General features: G+C 54.8%; 1 protein-coding gene across 4 annotated transcripts in view; it reads right to left on the bottom strand.

Annotated features, from left to right (window-relative positions):
* The window catches only part of CRYL1 (crystallin lambda 1), a 70497-nt gene that overhangs the window by 32876 nt on the left and 18557 nt on the right, over positions 1–19064 (bottom strand). For all 4 annotated transcript variants that reach the window (XM_032496505.1, XM_032496504.1, XM_032496503.1 and 1 more), the window contains one exon: positions 14651–14777. In XM_032496505.1, the coding sequence (XP_032352396.1) occupies positions 14651–14777 (127 nt within the window). The remainder of the gene's footprint in view (positions 1–14650; positions 14778–19064) is intronic.

The raw sequence follows: 19064 nt of genomic DNA, 5'->3' as shown, positions 1-19064 counted from the left end.
CTCAAAGGGAACTGTGACGTCAGTCAGAGTTACTGTTTAACCAGATTGTAACCAGAGATCACACACGATCACAACGTGATTAAGAAAATTTGAGCCAAGATTTAAAAATCAGAAATAAAAACTCCAGTTTCTCACTTGCTTGGTTAATGTGAAAAATCAGAAGGTTCTGCCAATCCTAGGTGTCCTTCCTGGGCCTGAATGCCACCTGTCCCTGTTGGAAGGGATGTCAGTTCACTGCTGCCCACCTAACCGAGTCACTCTTCCTGTCACCAGCTGGACCCCTGCAGGATTTGAGTTTCGATTCTTGCTCTGAACAAACAGCCAATTAGCCGGCATCATCATGGAATCAGTTGCCAATTCTGAAGAGAATCCAAATTAATCTGTGATGTCACACGGCACATTCATGGACAGTTCACTCAAATATATCCCCAGAGGTTTGAAAACCAGGGTGCCGGCAGGACCACAGGGCACTGCCCTGGGCAGAGGGGGCAGCTGGGACCACAGCCGACTGGCCCAGCTCAGGAGGCCAGGAGGCCTCCTCACCCTCCAGCCCACGCGTCTAGAAACGCGTGAGTTACATACACAGTTCTCAGGCTCCTAGTAGCCACATTAAGGAAGTACAAGCAACGGGTGAACTTAGTCTTACCGGTGTACTTTGTGTAACTCGCCATACCCGAATGTCAGCGTGTAACTGGCGCTGAAAACTGAGATATTTTACATTTCTTTCTTTTTTCCATAGTCTTTGAAATCCAGTGGGAGCTGTACACTATTTCAGTGCCAGCCAGCATGTCTCAGCGCCCCGGGGCCACAGGGGCGGGCAGCTCGGGGCCCAGTGGACACCTGGTGCCCAAGTGGCCGCCAGCATCCATCTGCCAGCAGCTACAGCGAGAAACCGCAGTGCACGTCTCTCCAAAACCAGTTTAAAAATGTGTTCGGTCTCTCCATTTTAAAAAATACATTAAAGAAACAGACACTGCAACCAAATCAGAAGTAGGAAGTAGAGGTCCACCTGCCTTTCCCCTCCTAATACAAGCTTCACTGTGAAAGCAGTTTAGTTAGGTTTTTTCCCCTAGTTTCTACGAACGTGCACACACGTGATTTTTCTCAGTATCTCACAAGCACCTTGAAGAACCCTTCCCACTCTGTCCGCAGACGCTGGGCAGCTTCCTCCTCTGTCCTCACTGGCCAGGCTGTGGCAAAGCTCCCTCAGGGCAGATTTAGGGGCTCAGGCTTCCCTAGGTGGTGCCCAGGGGCTGGTGGGCAGTGGCCCTGGTGCCACCTCTTCGTCTTGGCAGAGGTGACAGGCTGTGCTGTTTCTTTCCTCAGAGTCAGTAGTTAAATAGCCTGTTGAAGAGTAACTTATGGGTGTGTGTGTACACATCAGTGTGCAGCGAGTGACTTCATGGCATGAACACGCATGTGCCGGGTGTGCGAGTCCTCACAGCCCCCGGGCCCCCCCGGCCCGGCTGCAGGGTCCCCCGCGGGCAGCCACCAGCCACCATTCAAGTTGCGCCTGCCTGAACGGAACACGGTGCGCCGTCGTCCACCTGCTGCTGGTGGCCCGGTGGCCTCTGTGCGCTGCCCGTCTCCCTGCTGGGCTGCCTGCCTTCTCCGGGCGGGCTACGGACTTTCCGTGACCTGGGCGCCACGGGCGTGGCTCCGGCTGATGCCTGCCTCTGCGTTTCCTGCACAGCCCGTCTCGCCCCACAGGGACTTGGCTCCCCAGGTGCCCCGCGTGCGCCTCCCACTCTGTAAGGCCACCCGCTAGGTCAGCATCAGGACCCTCCTGCCTTCTAGAACATGACGTATATGCCCCAGCTCGTGTTTAATGGGGGCCTATTTCTAGTCCTTACTAATAACGTGGTGTCGCGGGTACCATCTTCCTTTAGATGTCCGGCCGGAGCGCCAGGCGGACACGGTCCTGCCCTCAAGCAGCTCATTTTCGGGTAGAGAAAACCAGATAAACCGACTCCCACAGTGCAGCCTGGTCCACCCAAGGCAGGACCCCGTGAGTGTGGCGGCAGCGGGGCGAAGCCTCGCTGGAGCAGGCGGGGAGCCTCAGGGAGGCCCCCCCGAAGCACAGGAGTGTTCACAGACCTTCCATGAGCTCGGGGGGCGGCGGGGAGAGCAGGGAGCAGAGACCACAGCCTGTGCCCAAGGACGTGACTGCGGGTCTGGATCGGGGTGGGGGGCAGTGCTGATAGCGTGGCCACTCAGAGAGTCTGAAGCAGCAGCAAACAGAACTGGCCTGAGAAGCAGGGCCACCACGGAACGCGGGGGCCTAGGTGGGAGGTCAGGTGAAGACACGTCTGGAGTCGGGATGTGGATGGCGCTCCCTGAGTAGGTGAGCCCCTCGGCTCTCCCACGGTGGGAGCCTGGAAGCAGCAACTAAGCAAACCGTGGCGGGTCTGGGCACCGCCTGAGGAGGGTTCTGGAGCCCCGCCAGCCCCCTCGGGGGCGGTGATGCGTCCGTCGACTTGCCAGTGGGAGCGTTTCCTTGGCAGCTCCGCGGGCTGGGAGGCCATTACGCGCACGGAAGCTGTCCTGCAGCCTGCATGTGAAGTCATCGCTGAGTGCTTGTTTCACTCTTGGCCGCGTTTGCGGGGCGAGAGCATGGTTTCACCCGCCCAGCTCTGTGCAGAGGAGGCTGGACGGAGCCTCGGGCTGGCCAGCTCACACAAGTCTGGACCACTTCCCGGAGGAGGCTACCGAATCCATTCCTTGCTGAAGCCAGAGACGTGGGGTGGTTTTTCTATACTTGTAGGAACCGCACATTCAGACAAACTTTGTAACCAGAAATACAGCCAAAGTTGCCTAACTTGAGCTGAAATATAAAAAAGCTTAAGAAAAACAGTTGGCAGCTGCTTTGCTGCAAACGTAATCGAGTTAAGACGAGGCCACGCCGGAGTGGAGTGGGCCCCAGCCCAGGGCCTGGGGTCTCCATGAAGGGCAGGAGAGCGGGGTGTGGGCACAGGGACACGGGAGGCACAGGGGAGAAGCCACATGGTGACAGAGGGACAGCCGCCACCAGGAGACGGACCTGGGGGAGGACACTCCCCGACGCCCTCCAAGGGAGCACGTCCCCGTGACACCGTGACCTCCGGCCTCTGGCCCCCAGTTACGGGAAGGTCACCAAGTGTGTGGTGTGTGTTACAGCGGCTGCAGGGCCTCCCCACTCGCCCCCCAGACCACCCAGAGTGGGCGCCCCTCACTGCACTGCTCTGTCAGCCTCCGACTTCCCAGCTTGGTGGGAAAAAAGACAGGTCTTCATACATTTTTTGCTTTTGTACGTACTTGTGAGTGACTCGGCAGTTCACAGCGTGGGACCACTTAACGCAGGCTTTCTTCTCGTCTCTCTGATTGGCTGCAGTTCTTTACACATCAGCCTTTTGAAAACATGTCCTTCCTTCCGTGACTGTCCCCCGCCCCCCCGCCTGCCACCTTCCATTCGCTGTGTTGCGAGTTTTAATTGAGCGTAGATGCCTTAGATTCCCGCTCTTGCTCAGGGAAGACGTCACAGCTTTCAAGGACATAAAAACCCTTCTTTGGGACAGAAACGTCCTGCACGGCCACCTTCACCACAGCCCTGACAGAAAGTCTCTCATTGTCAGAGCAGCTCACACAGTGCTTCTGACTGTCCATCCCTCAACGGGGGCCCTTCAGTCAGCGGAGAAGGTTTCCGTGCTTGCTTCACAGTCGGTTTGCTCTCATTTTTAGGTGGTTTATGCGGAGGAGCAGTTTATTCAGCATGTCCTTGATGAGCATTTTAAGGCTGGACATTATCTACAGCTTAAGGGACATCAGACTTCTAAACACTACAGCTATTCTCTAAACACACCAGGAAGGTCCTAGAGGCCAGATAAACACAGTTTCATGGCAGGAAACAGCTTGCAGTTAAGCCGAAAGCTAACCTGGGCATCACAGAAACCCGCACGCACTGCCCCCAACCTGCCGCGTGGTCCCGGGCCCGTCACCTGAGCTCCCTCCACGCACCTCTGAACATTCGAGAAGCCAACAGTCACTTAAGCAACGAACCAGAGCACGGGATGTCAGAGGTTCCTCGGGCTGGACGTGGATGAAGGCTCCCAGGGCTCCTCGGGAGGGATGTGGAGGTCAGGCCCGCACGCTCCCCGTGAGGGGGGAGCCACAAGCCAACGGCTGGACGCACCACCGCGTCTCTCATCTCCAGTCCGGTCTCTGTTCTCCCAAGATACAAGAGGTAGTCCACTTCCCTCTCCGTTTTAAGAAAAACAGTGTAAAAACCATGGTATCAGGCAACGGCCCCCTGGCCTCAGTATTAGGGAAGCACAGGGAGTGACAGGAACAAAGTCTCACGGTTGCCAGGAGGCTGGATAATCGATTCTAAAGAAATGTGCACTGAGCCTGGAAGTATCCTGGCTTTTAAACACCAGTCATTCAAAAAAAAAAAACTTTTGTTTTTAAACTATACGTGGCCAGATTCAGCCTTTGGCACCCACCGGGGGCCTCTGTGCTGACCGCCCCTGTGACCCCGCAGGACTGGCCACACAGCCAGGGAACCATGCCCAGTCCCCAGGGCCCTGCCCGGGGCCCACACAGCCCGCCTCCCCAGCCACCACAGTGACACGGTCTCTTACAGAAGCAGGGATGTGACGGAGAACAAGACCCTCGGTTACCGTGGGGGTGTGGGAACATGTAAAATTTCACATAAAATTCCGTAAGGATCAAAAGAAAACAGGTTATCTGTGAGGGCAGCAGCACTCAAGACAACTCACTTTTCATTCTCATTTTTAGAACAGTGACTCTCACCTATGGTTACGCTGCGGGAATGCCGTCCTGGGAAGCACCAGAACACATCAAGGAAACTGAGAGTGAGCAGCAGGGAGAGCCGGTGGTCCGCACGACGCTGTGAGGAACGGGCCTCACTTCCCACCTCTTCATCTCTGAGGAAGGGGGTCCCCTGCTGGGTGTTGACCGCAGACTCGGGGTGCGCGTGGAGAAGCTCAGAAGGTGGACTTGAGCTCTGCCCAGAGCAGCACTTGGGCCTCCGCCGCAGCTACTGAGAGCTGCTCCACCTACGGGCGTCAGTCAGGGTTGTAAGATAGCTTCCACGTCTTTCTACACTTGCAGCCCTCGCAGCGGCTCTAGTGCATAATGACCGCATGGAGTGCCTCTCCTGTAGGTGACTGTCACTGCGACATTTTTCCACAGCCGAGCCACGTATTCCAAGGGTCAGCTTAGGAAGGACAGAGGAAGATTCAGGGGTAAGCACAGCCTCCTCCCCCAACCGCCCCGCCCAGTGCTGGGCCCCACGTTGCTCAGGTCAGCTGTGCCCAGAGGGGGCTCTGAGGCTCTGCCTTCCCCCCCAGCCGAAACCCCAGCCCAGGAGGACGTCTGGAGGAGCCCCCCCCACCCCGGCCTCTCACCGCACACACCCCCCGCCTGGGCTGCCCCCAGCTCCTGGGAAGCAGGCAGCTAGGCGACCCCTTGCCCTTGGGCTTCTCTTATCTGATCCCAAAGGCGCGGGGAGGGGCCCACCCAGCCTCACGGTCAGGCCCACTCAGACCCCTGCTCTGCTGTCTTCTCCAGCTGCGGACAGCCCAGGTCCGGCCCCCTGCGCACACTGAGGCCCTGGGCACGCGGGGCTCGCTCGGTGTGAGGGGCCTCCTCTGGCAATGCTCGGAGTCGGGGGGCCCTTGGGGGGCGTCCCACCACCACCACCACACGTGGTAAGACAGGCAGTAGCTTGTTCAACTTGCAAACAAAGCAGGAAAGTGGAGAAGGCCCTGGACACACTGATTGGGAGCAGGAAGAGACGCTAAACAGGAGAGGCTGGTGTGGCCGTCCTCAGCCAGCGTGACAGGTGCGCCGTCCAGGAAGGCCACCCACCCAGCCTGGCTGGGTCCCCGCCTGCACCCGCGCCCTGCGCTCCGCACACGCTACTGGTACCAAGACAGCAGGGACAGCCACTCAGGCCCCCATGACATGTCCCTGGTACAAACCTGCGATCAGAGTGCTCATGACCAGCGCCCTGAAGGACAGACCACAGCTCTGCCTGGGCCCCAGGCCCCACCCAGCACAGCCCAGCCTTGAAAGGTGACGGTCACTGATGTGAAAGAAGCCTTTGGGTTTTGTCCAAACAGATCTTTGACTATTGACTTTCAAATGAGAGTAACAGCTCGGCCTTCAGAGTAAGCAGATCTGAGCCCCAGGGCACCCGGGCCAGGGGGGAGCAGCGGGAGCCGGAGGGCAGGAGGGACAGCAGACACCAGGCGCGGCTGTGCCCCCAGCGCTCGCCGCGGGACGCTGGGTCCCTTGGACGGACGGGCGCTCACCACCTGGGCTTCCGCCCCAGGTGTCTCTGCTTTCTCATTAATATTAAATGCCCTGACAGATTCCCTCCTGTGCCTCACAGAACACCTCTTAGAAAGGCAGGACCATACCATGTGCTGTGTGGTGGCGAAGGTTCTCGTAAATAATGACCACCCACCACCAGTGGCAAAGAGGGAAAACAACCAGAGGCTGATGTAATTGTGAAAGTATTCACTGGTTCCCCGGCGTCAGCCATGCAGGCCCGCGCTGCTCTCCAGTGGGCTCGCCGTGATTCTAACTGAGCGATAAGATCAAAGAGTACTTCCCTCGGTATTTACAGACTCATTTAACAGATTTCATAAAACAAAAATGCTTATGTTAGACACTTGCTTATTTTGTCTTTGGGCATTAATTTAACAACACGCAACGTCTAAGGCAGAGAGACAATTAAGTTTCTATCTATAGAGAGATATGTATAAAGATTTCAATCTACATTTATATTGTATACAATCAGTATTATGTCAGGTCTCCTCCAGCTTTTGTTATAATGTTGTCTTCCCGTCTTTCTAAAAGGGCCTGCAGAGCCGAGCTTCTATTTTTTTTTTTTCAAGTTTAGGAGGAAACATTCAGTTTCACCAGTTTCACAGTAATTTTAGAACCAAGTTGAGAACATCAATGTTGAAACAGTGACATGTTTGTTGTTACAGACTTGGACAAATTTGGGTAACAGAATGTCTGTTTTCATTCATTCAGCCAATTCAGTAAGCATCTGAAAGGGCAACACCGGCGGTTTAAAGCCCAGCCATCTTGGTGGGCTGTGCTCACTAAGGTGCCGGCCATTCGCAAGGCCGCTCAGCACAAGCACCAGGAGCCAGAAAGGGGCCCAGCCCTCGTGATTCCATTTTTGATGAACGTGCCCTTAAAAACGTAACTCAAAATACGGAAGAATGATACACAGATAATCACCCAAGTTTCATTTGTAAAACCAAAGTACAATAACAGCAGTAAGATCTTCATTTTCTAAATGGCATTTGATTTAGAGTCACTGAGTCCCACCAGGTCAGGAGCCTCGCAGAGGGTACGAGGGACAGACATGGACAGACGGGTGGGTCCCCTTAGAGCCCTGGCTCGGGGCGTCCTGACATCCAGACCTGGGCTCGGGACACCCTACTGTGCGGTCCTGGGCTCGGGACGCCCCGCTGTCTGGGTCTGTGCTCTTCTGCTATGAAACTTTTAGAGTGACATAATCAAGACGGTGGACGAGGCATTCCCAGACATTGTTTCTACAGACACAAAAATGGAGCAACAACCTACGGCCCAGAAATCCTTTGTGAGAGCTCCAGGAGCCGGTCAGGAAGTGGCAGGACCAGGCGGGCACACAGCTGAGCACAAGCACGTTGAAGTGGGTCAGAACCATGGCGTCCTTTCCCAAAGCTGGCGCAGCTCAGTGCCACCAGGAGAGAAGGCCAACTCACAGCTCCTCCTCGGGCAGGACATCGGACATCCACGTCCCTGCTCCCGGGGGGCTGCCGAAGGGGTACTGGCTGCTGTCCCACCTGGATGGGACCCGCGTACCTTGGATGCTTGGGGGCCACTGAGAACAAAGGGGCTCAAGCCAGCCTTTTGACGGGCCAGAGATCCTGCAGTGCCGCACACAGACACCAGAGGGGGCAAGAGGCAAGGTCCTGACAGACGCGGCAAACCTAACCGGGAAGGTAAGGGGGCACGTCCCCGGGAAAGGACTGAAAGCCCCCAGCCCCCAGCCAGGCTGACCGCTGAGCCTTGCCCTGGGGGGCCGGTCCACACCGGCGGTGGGGAGAGGCGGCCCGACCAGCACTCCGGGGCAGGGGCGGCAGACCACGACCCAGGTCCAGTTCAGCCCACAGCCCGCAGCTAAGAGTGACTTTCCCATTTCTGAAGGGCTGTAAATATGCAAGAGAGACTGGACGCAGCTCTCAAGGCCTGAAATGTTTAGTCTCTGGCCTTCCATCGAAAAAATGTGCTGACCCTGTAATAGAGTAAGCTTTACTAGCACACACGCCTTCAGAGGCCAATAAAATGCGATGGATACTGCCTTTATGTTCATTCTCAATCTTTAGACCATAAAGACTGTTTCAATGTGTTAAATAAAAGTTTTATTTCTAAACATTAATGTTCAACTGTGAAAACACATTATTTAGCTAATCCTTGAACAGTGCACAGGTAAATGGTTTCCCAGCCTACAGAAAATAGGTGGGTCTGTACGTGAGAACACAGAGAAAGCGGTCATAACGTGTCGTAAAGCATCAAGTCATGACAGGACGCCTCGTATTAAACGTGCGGTCTGTAGTGCACGACGACAAGGGTTCCAGAAGGATCAGCACACCCCAGACTCCGCACAGCGCTCCTCCCCAGGGGCTGGGGGCCGCGGGGATAAGGGAGTTCACTTTCTGCTTTATTTAATCTTTATGCTTCTTTTTCTCCAGCAAATGTGAACCACTTTTGAAATTTCTAGACAACAATAAAATGTTTGAATAAATGCTTTTCCTATTTTAAATATTAACATTATGTTCCAGTTTATAAAAATAAGGATAATGAAGAAACTATAGGGACGCAAAAGCAGAGAGCTTTGCTCCCACCCTAAAAACAAGAAAAAGCCAGATAAGTTACAAAATCGTAACTTTTCTTGAAGCTAGCTGGGATTACGGAACAACCAAATAGCCTGAAGCCCAAGGAAGGACCACCCCCGCCCCTCGGAGGGGAGGCTAGAGGCAAGGTGCCTGGGGCAGAGCCCAGGAGCGAGACTCAGCAGGTGCCTCGAAAGCAGGTAGGAAGGCGGCTCCAACGGCCAGCCAACAGCTGAAGGCGGAGTGTGAGCTGGTGTGAGGGTGTAAACCGCCAGGAGGCGCCGACGCAGCGCGGTTCACACCCACCGGCAGGCTCTTCACTGCGCCCCGCGCCATGGGCCCCCGAGAGGGGCTGACGTGCACCCGTGAGGGAAGGGCACAAAGCTCAGCAGCCCCGATTCCCTCAGAGAACAAAAGTCAAGCCACCGTGTGAGGGGTAGCAAACCAAAGACCCACTGCCGCTGGGGTGGGGGCGGGGAGCAGGGAAAGCCCGGACGGCTGGCGGCGGGGACAGCAGCAGCTCGTTCCTGACCGCCCGACCCACTTCCGCAGACCTGCAGTTTAGCAGGAAGGGGCATGTCCACTTGCAGGCACGACACTGCTCACCCTCAGTCTCTCCTACACGATGTCAGCATCCAGGGAAGACTTCCGAGAAGCAGAAGAGCAAGGCAAACCACCTCTTGTCAAGAGACAAAGCAGTCAACAGAATGAGGCTCGCAGATAACTCACACACTAGAACCATCAGGGAGAGAATTTAAAATAACTGATTCAACAGGTTACACCCTCTAATGGCACAGAAAACAGATGCCGACTCTCGGCAGAGATGGAAACTACAAGACAGGGCCAAATGAAAACGACAGCGACACAGACAAAACCGCCTTCAGCAGTGTGGTAGCTAGCCTCAGGACAGCCCCCCGGTCGGGAGTCCCTGCCTCCTAGTGTGCCTGCCCTCGTGTGGGCCCCCCGCCAGGCTGCACAGGCCGCACAGGCCTGGCCTGGAAAATGACAGAATGTGGCTTCTGGGCCAGGTCACAGAAGATACTGCAGCTTTCAGCATGTGCTCTGTGACATCGCTCATCTGGGGGAAGCCAACTCCCGTGTCAGGACACTCTGGCAGATCTGGGGAGAGGTCTACATGGGGAGGGACCAGAGTTTCCTGCCAGTTAACTTGGCAGCCATGAGGATGAGCGATCCGTCTTCAGAATGAACCTCCAGCCCCATCAAGTCTCAGATGAGGACTGCCCTGGCCAACGTTGGAACTGAAACATCGAGAGATCCACGGCCAGAACCACAGAGCCAGGCACTCCCAAGGCAAAACATGCGTGTTGTTTTAAGCGACTCGGTTCTGGCGTAATTTGTTACACAGCAGCAGGTTACTAGCACAGTTTCATTAGTAGACTCTACAGAGATGAAAAGTAAGGCAGGATCAGTAGACGTACCCCAACAGGAGCACAGAGAAAAAGACTCGGGGGGAAAAAAAAACAACAGAGCCTCCAAGCGCTGTGGAACACGCTGGAACACTCTAACGCACAAGTGACGAGATCCCAGAAGAGAGGACGGGCCCAGAACAACTTGAAAAGATGACGGCCAAGGCGTTTCCAATGTGAACTTGAAACTACACTTCCAAGAAGCTCAAAACCCAGGAGAAATTTGGGTTTACGAAAAAAAGCGGAGGAGGCTGGAGTGGCGGGAAAACACGAAGTTTAATTTTAATTGCTCCAAATGTCGGTTGAGCTCATGAAGGAAAAGCAGCGGCACCACATGCGGTGCTGCAGGGCGGGTGAAGTGAGCCACCACCACAGCGCAGGAGGTGAGACCCTGCAGCCTGAGGGCCGACCGCACCTCGCTGAAGAAGGGCTCGCAAACCCTATGGTTATCACCAAAAAACATTTCAAGAGGTATAAATAATAAACAATCACGGAAGTAAAACGAAATGGAAAAATATTCTCAATTCAAAAGCCAGGCCAAAAGGAGGGTGGGGGAGAAGAAAAAAACAAATGGAACAAATGGAAAACAATAAGCAAGACGGTGGATTAATCCAGCCATACTAACAGTTACGTTAAATTTAATGGACTAAACACGCAAATTAAAAGACAGAGTCTGTCAGGTGGGATAAAAGCGTCGACTCAGCTGTATGCCTGGTCTGCATCACTGAGAAATGAGTCCACAGTTACAGCCGTCGACTCCAGTGCTTTCCCTCAACGATGGCAGAATAAGAAGACAGAACACCCCTGGGACAGAGAGACCTGAATACAACCGTCAAGCAGCCGGACTCGGTGGTGGTTACAGTCCACTCCCTCAGCAGCAGCAGGACAGAACGTTTTTCAACTGCACGTGAGTATCTACCAAAATAGACTATATCCCAGGCTTTAAAACATGCCTCAGCAAATTACAACTGAAATCATATAAAGTGCGTTTCTGGACTATAATGGAATTAAACTAGGAATCACTATCAGAAAGAGATATGGAAAATCCCCCCCAGTTTATAAATTAAACAACCCACTTCTAACTATAACTGTTATCGCTGTGTTCTAGCAGTGGACAACCTGAAGTTGAAAACTTTTGAAAACACCATTTGCAATAGCACTAAATCATGATATAGTTATGTATAAACCTAACGAAACGTGTGACCTCTGTTGAAAACTACAAAACACATGAGAGAAGAATTTTAAAGGCTAAATAAATGGAGAGATGCACAGTGTTCGTGGACTGGAAAACTCGGTTTTGTCAAGGCATCTGTTCTCCTCCACATTGATCTGCAAACTCACAAGTCTCAGCAGGACTTTTTTTTTTTTTTTTAAGGAATTGACAGGCTACTTCTAAAAAATAAAACCAAGGAATTAGACTAGCCAAAACAAGTTTGAAAAGAACTTGAGAAATCACACTGCCTGGTTTCAAGATTTCCTATAAACAAAGTGTCACAGACCCGTAGACCAGCAGAATCAAACAGAGTCCGTGGATACTCCCCCAAGTACACAGTCAGCTGATTTTTGACCAAAGTTCAGAAGCAACTCCATGGAGAAATGGTAGTTTCTCAAAATGATATGAAAACAACTGAACGGTCTTTTAGCTTGTAGACTTAAAATACAAAACTGTGAAGCCTCTGGAAGGAAATAGGGGAGAAAAATCTTTGTGGCCTTGGCTTAAGCAAAGGTGCCAAAGACAGAACAGAAAAAGTGTACTCCACAAAGGAGACGTTTGGAATTGAACTCCATCAAAATTGAAAACTGCTTCTCAAAAGTCACTGTCAATAAGATAAATACATCAGGAGAAAATTTGCAGAACACATCTGATAAAGGATTTTTTCCCAAAATATATTCATAAAGAAATCTCAAAACTCAGTAATATGAAACAGAACAACCCTACCCCAGCTCCCTCCCACCAGCAGGATTATTCTGAGCCTCAGCGGACCAAGGCCAAGGTCCAGCAAGCTTCCATCCTTTAAGAAAACATACAGATTTTAAAATGGCACCCGTATGTACGAGCACTGCCTCCTGTAGCTACTGAGTCTGAAAGTCCTTATCGAAATGACTCACACTTGCTAAATTTTAAAGGTAACGTTCAGATGCAGATTCTCACCATCTACATGGATAAGCAGATTTTTACTTCTGGATTGCAGCTGTTGCCCTGGTTGGGTAAGGAAAGTCCATTTAAAGCATATAATCCTATGACTGGTCCCAAGGCTTGAATTCCAGAGATTAGATGAAGCCTCTGTGTCACAGATAATGGGCCTTGATGCTCCTCCAGTCAATACTTGAGACAGGCTTTTCAGAGTAAACTTACTTTTCCGGCTCAGTAGATTTTCTTGCCAGGCAAGGTTTGATTTCAAAATTGCACTAAGTTCTAGAACTTCAGGTTCCGTTTTTACACGCGCCCACAGTTCAGCAGCGCATTAGGAGACCTTCCGAGCCCTGCTCCACCCGCCGGGGCTTGGGCAGAAGGCAGTTCCCACACAGAGTCTCACACTCAGGTTTCTGCGCTGTGACCCTCGGGACTCGGCAAGTCCCGCCGCAGGTGGTGTGTGGTTGAAGGACTATTTGTGGTCAGTTCACAGGCTCTGCCCCCTGCTTTGAAGAATTCCCTGAAGTAACGGTGACCTTCTTTCAGTAAAAAGAAGTCCCCAAGTATCCTAGATCAATTTGTCTACGATGAGAATTTGCCCCTCATACACAGGAAAAGGGGCCACGGAGTGTTGTGAGAGACACAGGTCACGTGGATTAAGAAGAGCACCCGGCACACAGCCCGGAGGACAGCAGGGACAGGGACCTGCTCAGAAAAGGGACTCAGAGCGTCCCCCTGGTGAAGCAGCCCCTGGAGCCAGGCACCTGCCGGGAGCCTGAACAAGTGTGTTGAGCCGTGCAGTGGCACGTCCCAAGTCCACACACAGGTCACACGATACGTGTCATTGCAAACTTTCATTTCCATCATGTAAATACTATGTGTGAAACTGAACCCGGAAAGAAAGCTCCCAGTCTTGTCCTTGGAGACAAGGGGACCTGGCCTTATGTCCCTGTCCCGTGATGTGGCTGCCATCCAGTCACGGGTCACGCCTACAGCCAGACCAGGACTGGGACTCAGAGGCCAAGAGGCTGGAGAAAGCCCCTCAGCGGCTCAGTTCAGAGTCTGCACGGACCAGCCCCCGTCCCTCGCGCCCTTGTCCTTGGCCCCCGGCCCCCGGCCCAGCCGGGAGTCCCTGCCAGTGCCCGGAGCAGCACAAGCCACGCTTCCTTCCTCCCCCAGCAGGATCGCAGACGAGCACACGCTTTCCTGAGGAGCCAACTGAACACGCGTGAAGAGCCTCCCCCGGGGCCGCGCCCTCCGCCGCGGGCGGGGAAGCAGGACCCAGGCGCCCTCCACCACGGCAGGAAAGAGAGCCAGATGCGCTCCACACGCCCCGCGTTCCCCAGCCCTCAGCGCACGAGAGGTGGAGGCACTAGAGAGACAGAGAGCGGAAAACGGTCCGCTGCCTCCGTGCTGCCCGACGCACAGCTGCTGCACGAGCAGGACAGACATCAGGGCCTGGGCTTCCCGACCGCAGGGCGCTCTCAGTCCCCTCGGTTTGCCCCGCAGCCCCAGCTCCACCGTCGTCACAGGAACAAGAGAGCGTTAACACGGGCTGTACGGGCCGGGCGGCTCGGGGCCCCAGGCGGCAGGGGCGGGGGTCCAGGAGTGGTGCCGCCTCCGTCCCGGGCAGAAGCGCTTAAGCCCTCGGCCGTGAGTGCGCCTTCAGGAGCCAGGGCTGCGCGGGGCCTTGAGTAGCGCGGGCGCTGTGCGTGGGCTCCAGGAGGCGTGGGTCCCGGGGGCGCTGCCCTCGCGGCCGCTCGGTTGTGGGAACAGCCCCCCCGAAGAGCCCTCTTTGTACGTGAATTTGTTGGAAAACCTGGATGCAGACACTGTGAGAAGTGAAACGGTTTCCTTTCAGTGGTTTCCTTAAGCTTTTACACAACCACGTGCGAGAACAAGGATGTGATCTCTCGTCCAGCAGGAAGATAAAGTACGTGGTGGCTGTCGAGAATCTCTTCTTGCTCAGAACTCTCACCGCTCAGAGAGGACATCCCCAGGGGTGCAATGGGCTCGTCTAGGAGGCCCCCTAGGACGAGGATGCGGACGAGGTTTCCCGTCATGGAAGCTGATTTCTGACCTTCAGGTTCGCGATGTCCACACCTTCCAACTGCCTCTGACCCTCCCGTGTTCCCGAAGGACCTGGAGGACAAGCTCTCCAGGCCCTTGGCCGGCAGGTGTCCCCGACTCACCTGAATGTGCACGGCGCCCTCTACCGCCTCCCGGATGTCGGAACAACCCCCGATGAGAGACAGCTGCTCCTCCACGCTCAGCGCGCCCTTCAGGGAGCCCGACTGTGCCAGCAACGTCATCTCTTTCCTAGGAAGAGGTGGGGAGCGATCGCTGTGAGTGTTCAGAAGCAATTCAGAATCAACAAAGGTCTGACGAGCAGGGAGATACAAATCAAACCCACTCCACATCCGTTAGGATGGCCATGACCCAAGGAAGAGGGACGAAACCACGGTGGGCGAGGGCGTGGAGTGGCCGGGGCGGGAGAGCAGCAGACGGCTGGGAGGCTCCTTGAAAAGTTACAAATGGGTCTGACCGCCCTGAGCCAGCAGTTCCTCCTCTGGGTATACACCCCAGAAATTAACAGCTGGGACTCAGGTATCTGTACCCCCATGTTCATAGCAGCATTGTTCACGGTGGCGGAGAGACGGAAGCCACCCAATGTCCACAGACAGGTGATGGAGACACCAAATGTGGTCCATCCCCACGACGGAAGTTACTCAGCCTGGAAGAGGAAGGGGGTCCTGACAGGCTCCTCCGTGGATGTGCCTGCAGGACCCTGTGCTGAGTGAGGTGCGTCAGTCACCGAAGGACAGGCACTGTGATTCCTCGTGAATGAGGGACTCGGACAATCACATGCACAGAGACAGACGGGGCGGTGCCGGGGGCGGGGGTGGGTTGTGAACCGGGACAGAGTGTGGTTCTGAGAGAGGAAGAGAGTTAAGGAGATGGACGTTTGTAGGACAGTATCACTGAAGTGGACGCTGAAAAATGACCAAGACAATGAACTTCGTGTTATGTGTAATTTACCACAAGCAAATTAAAAAGTTTTAAAGGTGAACGAAGCCCGTGGGAGGCCAAACCAGGAAGCAGTGTTTCTCCGCCTTCGGGCTCAGCCCGTCCCAGGAAGAGGCTGAAGGGAGGCACCTCGTACCAGGACCTGGGCCCAGTGTCGTGGCCGTGCTGCTCAGCGCTCCAGACGCGTCTTAGACCCTGATGAGCCCCGAGCAGCGGCCATGCTTCCCTTCGCCTCAGCCCCGCAGACTGGGCGGTGGGTCCTGCTTGAAATCCACTTTGAGACCTCAAGCACCCACGGTGAGCATGCGTGCAAACGGTGCTTCCCCGCCTCCTCCGAACTGTCTCGCCAGTGAGCCGGTGACTGTCACATGGTTCCATGTCACAGCTTTATCTTCAGGCCGTCAGACGGAACCACAGCCAGGAGAACGCACCCCAGGCACGGGGTGCTGGGCAGGGTGGCGGGGAGGCCCCGGGGGGCCAGGCTCAAGCGAGGCCACCCACCTGGAGGAAAGGGAGGCCCCAGGCAGACTGGCATCGCAGTGCCCGCGAGTGTGGACAGAGGGGAGGAAGGGCGGCGGGGGGAGCAGCAGCTTAGTCCGGGTGGGGGCAGGTGTCTGCAGGCTGCCAGGACCTGCTCCCTGCGAGCCCGTCCCGCCTGGTCCCGGAGCGGCCGTGCCTGTGACCCCAGGGCCGCGCGGAGCTCAGCTGCTCTCTCGTTCTGCTGCTTCTCTTCCTTCAAGCTGAGCATTTCTTATTTCATTTGAGCTGCAAATTGAGGAAGAGAAACTCTTTTGCTATTGCTGCCATGAAAAAAATAGAAAGATATGCTGAAATGCAGATTTCTTCATCATCTTGAACAAAAAGCAGCTTCCTGGCAAGAACGAGTCCACGAGTTGCCAGAGGACGTGGCCTCTCCTGCTCTGACAGCTGGGTGCGGCGTGGGACTTGGCCGTCAGCTTTTTTTAAGGGAGACAGAATCTATGAGATTTCTGTCCTATAAATGATTTGGAAGATCCATAGTCTTATCAGCTAAAAAACAAAAAATCCACTTAAAGCAGGGCAGAGAATGGCTGCTATTTTGGAGAACATTAGGACAAACACACAGAACTGCCTCTCGATCTCACTGCACGAAACAGCTCAAGACACCCCCACCACCAGCCCCAGGAGCAGGCGTTTTACAGAGGTGCTTATTACACAGAGCAGGTTCTCGAACAGAGGCTTACAAAGTCAGCTCCTGGGAGTGTGCAAAACACAGTCTGTCTCTTAGCCAGTTCACCGAGGAGTTTATCCGAGCTGTGCCGACCACTGCTGGCGTCCTAGCAGCAGGTCAGAAAGTTAAGACACATAAGTGACAGCTAAGATCAAGAACTGACTTAGGTTAAGTGCCAGCAAATAGATATTTATACACCCTTGAAGGAAATAGAGCAAAAGAGTCACAGGAACAGGTTGACTTACTGAGATAGAAAGGAAAGGCAGGCGTTCGCTAGCCCGGGTCCCGTGGGCGGCGTCAGTGATGTCCAGCGACCCCGGACACAGCGTGCCTTCTTTATCTGAATTACCGCCGAATTATCCAGAGATCGTTTGTTTTTCATTTCACAACACGTTTCTGATCCATCTTTCAAAAATCATTAAGAGTCACACCACTCTGTAAATACACTAAAACCACTGACTTGCACACGTCACATGAGTCAAGCACGTGGCCCGTGAGTCTGTCTCGGCAAGGCGGTTGTGCTGGGCTCCTGCTGGCTCTGTAGGACGTCACCACTAACTGGGCGGCTTAAACAACAGAAACACATTGCCTTACCTGCCGGAGGCCAGAGGTCCCGACCAGACTAACGGCAAAGCCTCGCGAGGCTGCCCTCCTGGGAGCTCTAGACCCAGGTCCCCGTCTGGCCTCTCCTGCCTTCCAGGGGCCACAGCCGCCCTGGCTACATGGCCTCCCCTGTCCTCTCAGCCAGCACCCTGGTCACTCCGACCTCTGCTCCTGTCACCACACCTCCTGGGACTCGCCTGCCTCTGTTTGCCTTATAAGGACCCCCGTGATTACATCGGGCAAATTCGATAACCTCCCCGCTCTGATATCCTTAGCTTAGTCACATCTGCGGAGTCTCTTTGCCACGAAGGTAACAAGTCACAGGGTCCAGGGGTCAGGACTTGATGTCCTTGGGGAGCCATTAGCCTGCCTACCTCCCCTGTTAAAAGACTTCAGGAACAAACAGAACGTGTGATGTACACAGAACTCCTACAAAATTACTGTCCAGCCTTGCCGCTATCCCCAGGTCCCCTGCTGAGCTTGACCCTGGACCACGGCCCCGTGTGCCCAGCAAATCCACGGGCTCCTCTCAGGGTTTCCCTACCAACAGGCGCACAGGCTGGGCCATGGGAGCCCAATACTGTGACTCCCAGGGACCGACCTGGGGTGGGAACTGGACCCAGAGACGTGCAGGGGTGACCCTCAGCCCGGCCCAGCAGGAGCCGAGCTAAGTGTCCGCCCTGTGCGGCCTGAAACGCGGGCTGGAGGAGTAACAGGTGCACAGCCAGGGACAAGGCCGCCACCACGGCGAGACCAGACCCCGGGTCAGAGCAGCCAGGGCTGACGTCTGACCATCAGACTCGGGGAGCCCGCACAGTGTCCCCCGTGTCCCGGTTCTGCAGAGGCAGCTGCCTGCACCCCCTCCCCACAGACTCACAGCAAATCCCCGGCGGATATAACCCGCTGTCCTTATGACCTGAAAGGCCCGTCCGCTGGGGGCAGAGGGAAATCACAGCACAGCTAAGCTGCTCGGTTGGAACCAGAGGACTTGTATGTTAGACCTGCAGCCGCGGCTGAGGCTGGGAGGCGGGGATACCGGTGATGGTGACCACGCTGCCCATAAATGCGACCGGGACAAAAGGGATCGTTTCTCCGAAGAGCTGCGTGTAGCCACCAGAGAGTCACTCCCGTTCTTCCAGAGTATCTGCTGTCACAGGAGTGGGGAAGGATTTAATATACTGCCCGTCCCTTTTCGAGAACTACTTTCTTCTCACAACTTATTTTGAGAAGGAAAAAAGGTAAAATGATAAACATCCTGACGTTTCTGCCATGAGAACAGCAACCGGTCCTAAAACATTTGCTGCTTGTCATTTTTCAATTGAAAAAGACACTGAGGTTCATGTTCCTTCCGCCACCGACCTCACACGACCACGGTCTGCCGAGCTCAGGCGGGTTCTCAGACGTCAGAGCCGGTAACACAAGGGAACTGTCTGTCCCGTTAGGGAGTCGGGTCGGCGCAGGGAGCTGGCACTGGCTCCAGCTGAAGCTCGGGGCCAAGGCTCACTCTGGACTTGCTCCCACACTTGCTGAGTCAGGAGATCAGATAAATGGGGGACAGAGGCCTCCTGTTCCTCAGAGGAGCTTCTGGTCCTGGCCTTCCGGGGACACCCCAACTCAGCAGGGAAGGAGGGACCCGTGGAGACACCACACCACGGCTCCAGCAGATCAGACTCAGGACCAGAATCCACGAGTCCCGGGCGGACACAGGCAGAAGGGACAGATGTGCACACGGTCACCTGCTGCGCAGAGACCCCGGGGGCTTTCAG

This window comes from Camelus ferus, chromosome 14, assembly GCF_009834535.1.
Source record: "Camelus ferus isolate YT-003-E chromosome 14, BCGSAC_Cfer_1.0, whole genome shotgun sequence".
Lineage (NCBI taxonomy): Eukaryota > Metazoa > Chordata > Mammalia > Artiodactyla > Camelidae > Camelus > Camelus ferus.
The sequence above is the reverse complement of the archived record's forward strand: the minus strand, read 5'-3'. Positions and strand labels throughout refer to the sequence as shown.